This window comes from Nicotiana attenuata, chromosome 10, assembly GCF_001879085.1.
Source record: "Nicotiana attenuata strain UT chromosome 10, NIATTr2, whole genome shotgun sequence".
Taxonomy (NCBI): domain Eukaryota; kingdom Viridiplantae; phylum Streptophyta; class Magnoliopsida; order Solanales; family Solanaceae; genus Nicotiana; species Nicotiana attenuata.
Window position 1 is genome coordinate 22358426 of NC_031998.1, and position 6795 is coordinate 22365220.

At 33.4% G+C, this 6795-nt stretch overlaps 1 protein-coding gene across 1 annotated transcript; it reads right to left on the minus strand.

The window, feature by feature from the left end:
- Positions 373 to 2988, minus strand: LOC109233150 (glucan endo-1,3-beta-glucosidase 12-like). The gene is made up of 2 exons (XM_019398928.1): positions 1438 to 2988; positions 373 to 703 (listed from the first exon to the last, which is right to left on the minus strand). Exons 1-2 carry the CDS (start codon positions 2831 to 2833, stop codon positions 669 to 671), a joined length of 1431 nt encoding a protein of 476 aa, XP_019254473.1. The 5' UTR covers positions 2834 to 2988; the 3' UTR covers positions 373 to 668.

The window sequence follows — 6795 nt, forward strand, 5'->3', positions numbered from 1 at the left end:
TTTTTCAGTTTTTGCAAGGACTCAACAACTCTTCTTAGTGTTTGATTAATAAGAACAGTTTCTCTGAATAAATTAAAACGAATTTAGGTTGAAACTTTCTTCAATATTTTGAAACTATATTTTAATGGACATTTGGTTTCGGTAAAAAATTAATAAGATATAGACTACATATTGTCTATTGACAAGGCATGACGTTTTTCTTTTCTTTCATTAAAATGGTGTATGAATTAATTTGTGCATAGTTCACCGAATACCCCTATTAGTTAATTACTCTTCACCAACACATATAATAATCCTATCAGGAGAACAATTTTTTTCACTTGTCATATGTTTTTCTAAAGCCACCTATTCAAACCAATAAAACAGCAGATGAAAAGGAAATGAACTTTTGCCGACATATATATATCTATAAATAATGAAATAGCGTCTAAAACAATTCAGCACTATTTAATTAAAAGTAGGTATAATTACAAAGAAAACTTCAAAGTATCATAAGACCAAACGTCCACCTAGGAACTATATACTAAAATTTAAATATAATACTATTAAACAAAAGAATGTCCACCCCTGGGCCCCTTATCCAATAACGAGGACCATTTGCAGGCAAATTTTCTCAACAAATCCTCAGCTGATTAGTTGAAAATTTTCTTCAAAAAGCGCGGACTAAATCAATATCCCGTCGGAAACTTGCAACTGCCATATTCTGCAATAGGAAGAATTCAATCTTTGATTAATGCCAAAAAACACTTTAATTTCTACAACAAATACGAAAATAAGACCCTTCTTTTTGTTAAAATACTTGTATTTTTTATGAAATTGTTAAAGCCATTCTAATAAATAAATATGAAGAACGTTGCTTTGTCATTCCTAAAAAATACAACCAAGTGGTAGAATGCTTACAGTGTTTTAACAGTGTCAAGACTACTCTTGTTAATTAAATTTTGCCTACATGCAATATGTGAAGAAAAGAATTTCTCGAATCAAATTGGACAAGTAATCAATAGTTTTTTAGAAAATAAATAATTATAATATCATAAATGTATACAAGAGTTTGATTTATGTAATAATTATAAAACCAATGTATAAAAGGATTGATAAACAAATCAATGAATAGATCGTCTACCTAACGGATAGTAACGGGTAGATCATCTAGCAATTTTCTAAACAATATAAACCAAATAAGAAAAAACCTTCTATTTATTCTACAACTACCCTTCTAAATAAAGACAATAAAATATGACGGTGTCATTGTACCGTATTTTTGTACGTACTAGTTGTAAGAAAAGCAAATAAATACTCAATAGGAGATTTAGTGACGTCACCAAAAAAAGGACCTATGTATTTTACAGCTACCCTTCTAATAAAATATTTAAATATAATGGACTAATTGAATCGTATGTTTGCAATAGTTGAAAGAGAATAAAATGGAATACTCACTGGGATGTTGAGTGACAACGTAGGCTGCTCCGTTGAAGTCGCACGTGCCAACCCCACGTGTATTCTTCTGATAATAGCTATTGAACGCATAAGAAGCGTGAGCCTCCAGCGTATCTGGATCGTAACACGTGGCACCCTGCTGAATCGGACGGCAATCAGCCCCACCTTCACCACAAGCATAATCCAACGCCGCCTGCAACTTCTCACGTGAAGCTTTCTCATTGGCCACGCACCACGTGTTCCCCACCTTACTCGCCTCCACATCTCCTCCGCTGCTAACGGGCGCAGCCGCCGGCTGCGGCGCAGTCACCACCGTGCTTTTACTCCCGTTATTCATGGTGGGCCCATTCTCCAAACCCTCCTTTGTGAGCGCAATATCGTATACTTTCTGTTCATTAGGATAGAAAAGTCCGTAGTTCCTTTCAGAAGTGGGGCCGGGCTTCTGATTCTCATTAAACAAAGCAAATAAAAACACGTCAAGAGGTTCATTGGGTTTTAAAGGGGTCCCACTTCCAGACAACACTCTACGAACCAAATTACCGTTGTAAGCAGCAGCATTATCAGCACCAGCACCAGCTTCGTTTTCATCACCTTTAGAAGGCCAGCCAGTTTCAGAAACCGCCATTGCCACGTCACCAAAACCCACAGCTTTCATCGCTGCATAAACAGCATCAATTTGGGCCTCAAACAGGCTTTTGTAAACAAGCCCATTATTCGGGTCCGTTACACCTTTGTTATCCTTAAACAAAGCATAATCCAACGAAATCGTGTCCGTATTAGCAGCATACGCGAAAAACGGGTAAATATTGACCATGAGGTAAGAACCGGTTTGTTTGAGGAAACTCAGCATCGGTTTAATAACGGGTTCGACAAGATCCGGTTTAAATGAACCGGCGGACGAAGGGTAGGAATTTCCCAAAGCGCTGAGAGCTACAGGGGATGAAACTTTAATTGATTCAGCGACGCCGTATTTAACGAGAGATGCGTACATGTTTTTCATTGCAGGTACGAGAAATTTGGTTGTATTTTTCGGGTCTACGAAAACTTCGTTTCCTACAGCAATGGATTCTATTTGGGTTTTTGGGTAATAAGTTAGAATATTAGATTGGACCCATGAATCAGTGAAAGATTGTTTTTCGGCAGCGTCAGAGAGTTGCTCGTTGGGGAGAGCAACAGTAACTGAAATATTCGAGCCAGAAAGGGCTGTGAGAACATTGGAATCAGTATCATAAAGCTTGACTCTGTTAACGCCTTGGGTTTTGAGGAGCTGAACGACTTGGGCTGGTGAAGGGAGATTATTTGCGATTCGGCCATAGTTGATTCCAATGGATCCAGAATGAGCAACAGAGAGCAAAGAGAGGAGAATAAAGAGAGAGGGAAGTGTAAAGGTGGCCATAGTTGCCCTGGATCTTAGGGAAACAGAGAAATGAGAATTTATTGGTTAGAAGAAAGAACTAGTATTAGGTTTTGAGGATCGTGGTTGAGTTTTTATAGAGAAGGGAAGTGGCAGTATTTAGGGGAAGAAAGAGTCGTGCATGTGTGTAGTGGGGGCAGAGGGGTGTAACTTGTAGTGGGAAAAAGTAAATGGAGGGGTTGAGAGGAGATTATTTACACTCCGTTTGGATCATTGTTCCCCGTCGTTTTATAATGTATTGTATTGTATTGTATCATATTGCACCGTATCGTTTTATGAATACAATATTTCGATAGATTGTATTGTTTGTTATTGTTAAATAATATTTTGTTGTTTGGTTTGACTGTATCATACTGTACTGTAACTGATAAGTTTACTAAAATACCCTCAATTGTTTAAATATTAAATTTATCAAAAATTATGCATAAAATAATTTTAAAAACAAAACAGAAGAAGGTAAAACACAATAAGAAAGCAGAACAAAGGAGCGAGACAGAAGAAAGCAAAACAAAGGAGCACAACTACTTAGAATTGAGTTACAAGCAAATTAGGAGAAAAAATAAAACAGAAGGCAGTAAAACACCTTTAACATTGGTCTGGAAAAAAACAAAGTAGGTTATAAGTTGGAGATTTGGAGTTAAAATAGAAAAAAGATAAAGGGTAAAATAGAATTGTGGAGTAATAAGTTAGGGCATAATTGGAAAGAAAATAGAAAACAATCCCAGCACACCAAATCGGTTGTTTCAAAAAAGAGTACTTTTCATTATTTCGGAACAATGGATTTAACAATACAATACAACCAATTTTATTGAAACAATCAAAACAAACATTATTTTGGGATAACAATACAATACAATACAATACAACGAGGAACAACCATCCAAACAAGCTATTAACCAAATATGGTGAAAGTGGGGTCAGTTTTACTCCTTATTTCCCCCTTATTATCGGTATCTAATGTGCCCAAATAAATTTAGGCTCACATTGCGTATCATTAAAGGAAAAAAAATTTAAATTATATATGTTGTGAATAATTTAAAACGATTTTCTTACAATATATTTTAATCATCATGAAAGATAGCTTTCCATTTTTTTAGATTTTTACCAATTAGCGTTTATATAGAGCATTAACAAAAAATAATTTAAATTATATATATTATCTGTTTAAAGATTTTCTTTTTTATGACAAAATAATTTCATGTTTAAAAATATTATTTAGTTCTCGAAATTATTATCATCAATTATATTTTATGAGGAAAAACAATTTCATTAGTTTATTCTGGGATCTGTAGTGCAGTTATCGAATAAATGACAAGCGGCAGAGTTCTACGTTACTAATAAAAACGGGTGAAATTAAAAAGTCGTCATATTTACGATTAGTATGCCACTGTTCATGTAAAGATAAAATCTGAACAAAATACGGTTAAAAATGCGAAAATATTCCAATATATTATGCTGAAAAATTTAAATTTTTTACATATAAACTCCCAGCATAATATGCTGGAATTTTATAATGTGTTGGAATTCTATCATAATATTCTAGAAGATTATATGCATGAGTTTCATAATCCCGCATATTATGCTGGAATTTTTCGAGTTCTGGAGTTCCAACATAATATGCTGGAAGTTTATACGCATGAGCTCCATAATCCTGCATATTATGCTGGAACTTTTCGTGTTTCAGCAAAACAATAGCTATTTTTAAATGACTTTGCAAACACTGACTATTTTTCGATTACCAATCTCAAATATAACTAGCCCGTGCTATTTTGACAATTAAAACGAGCACCTCAACTTATCCCAAAGAATTGATATCAAATGAAATCCGTCCGCAAAGAATCTGTTTCACCACTTAACAGTAAAAACAGATTCCCCAGTATTAATATCCTTACTTGAATTCAACCTCACCTAATTAAACCTTACTCAGGTTTGTAGCATGATTTCCTGTTAGCAGCAATGAAATACCTCCCATGCACCACATATACCATGAAGCTAATACAGTACGATATATTATATTCTTGCCAGTCGTGGGAATATCTTGATGGCGCAAAAGCTTTTTTTGTTCTCCCTCTTTTTGGTTCTCCGGTATTTAGTATCTGCATTAGTGTTCCGATACCCAGGATTTGAGCTGAGTAAGGCCCATTAAATGAGAAAGTATCCTTATCACGTTCTTTGTCATTCGCATAGATTGCTCGAGACCTCTTGTTAAGCACTAAAGGATTCTATTCATCTTATCACAATCTTTGGTGACATGTATTACATTATTATATTGCTATAATATACATATATTAGACTTAAATCAATTTTTTACAGCTTTCAGCTTAATTTGATACGAATTTCTTATCTACTTCGCATAAATATCAGAGTATTATAAACCTTTATAAAGTATTAAAGTTAAAAATGAAGTTGGTGGGACATTAAGCTCCGTGCATTCGGACTAACATTTTGTTTCTAACCGTAGAACGTAATGTCCAATGCCTTCCACTAATTTTAAAACGCTGATTAATATTGTTACCTCTAAATACGTGGCTAAAGGAAGAAGTTAGTGTAAACGAAAATGTTAATATAACCTCCCATATGAATAGTAACCCATATTTGTAGATCATACTCCCTCCATTCCTATTTAGTCGTCAGAATAAGGTTCTAATATACTCATGATTAAGAAAATATTATTACAAGCAAAGTGATTTGACTAATTCACTCTTTATTGATCCTTGAATCTTTATTTATTTACCTGCCTCTTAATTCTAAAAAATTAATGCTAAGGGTAAAAAAAAATATTAATTCTCTTTTAAATTTCTAAGATGACAAGTATTTATGGATAATTATTTTTAATATACGCGACAACTAAATAAGAATGGACATAATAGCTTGTAAGTTACTTTAATACAGTACTTTTACAATAGAAAATTATTTCCTTTCTCCCTTTCCCTTTGCAATTTCAAATCTCAATATAATTCTTGCACTAGGCGCAAGTGAAAATTAACTATATCAAGTACTTAAGTGATATATTCTAATATTAAAAGGATTTGGTTTTATTACACTAACTTGTGATAATATATGAGTTACCATTTTTATAAAATTTTGGTTAATTATTTTACATAATCATCTTATAAAAAAACTAAACTCTATATTCATTTGGTGTCGGCAATTAATATGATGATAGTTTCGAGAAATGCTCAAAGTTCGGAGGATACATGGTATTTGGTACACCACTTTGGCGACACATATCCACATGTATTTTCAAGGTTGGATGTTTGGTAAATATATTTTGGGTAAACACAAATTGATTTGTTCGAAAAAGATCAAGATTGAACCGTACATTTCGAAATACTTTAAGTTCCTCCAAGAAAATTTTATAGCCAATGCGGGAGTGCAAAAGTCAAATCATGTAATTATATGGTGACATATTAGATTCATGAATTTTGAAAGGATTAATTTACTAATTCACAATAATGAGATATCAAGAAGTATTAAATTAAATAGGAACTACAAAATTCAATAAAGGAGGCACTTCAATTATGTCACCCTGTCAGTTAAAACAAAACATTAATTAGTCTAATTAAATCTGGCTCCACCTCCACTCTTAGCCTGAGATGTTTTGTGTCGACATAAGAAGATAGATATTGAATTCCTTCTTATATTTTGGTGGCCTAATTTGACAATTTCTTTGGTTGGCGATCAACATATATTTAATGCTCGTTCTTTCATACCACAAAAAATAAAAAAATAAAACGAGAGTTTGCTCAAAAGTTATTACAAAACTTACGAGTATAAAACAATTTAAATAAATCACGGGATAATCATAGCAAATCGTAATAATCCGTTGGACCCAATGAAAGAAATGAAAATAAGTACTCAGGAATAAGGGTAGAAGCATTAGAAACCTTTATTGATAATATTTGTTTGGTCTGCCTCTCCATGGAGAGGTTCAGAACCTTACC

Bases quoted from the DNA above. Each gene is read 5' to 3' on its own strand.
- LOC109233150 (XM_019398928.1), bottom strand. From the start codon at position 2,833: ATGGCCACCTTTACACTTCCCTCTCTCTTTATTCTCCTCTCTTTGCTC. The intron at 704-1,437 runs GTGAGTATTCCA...TTCCTATTGCAG, and splicing joins CGTTGTCACTCAACATCCCA to AATATGGCAGTTGCAAGTTT.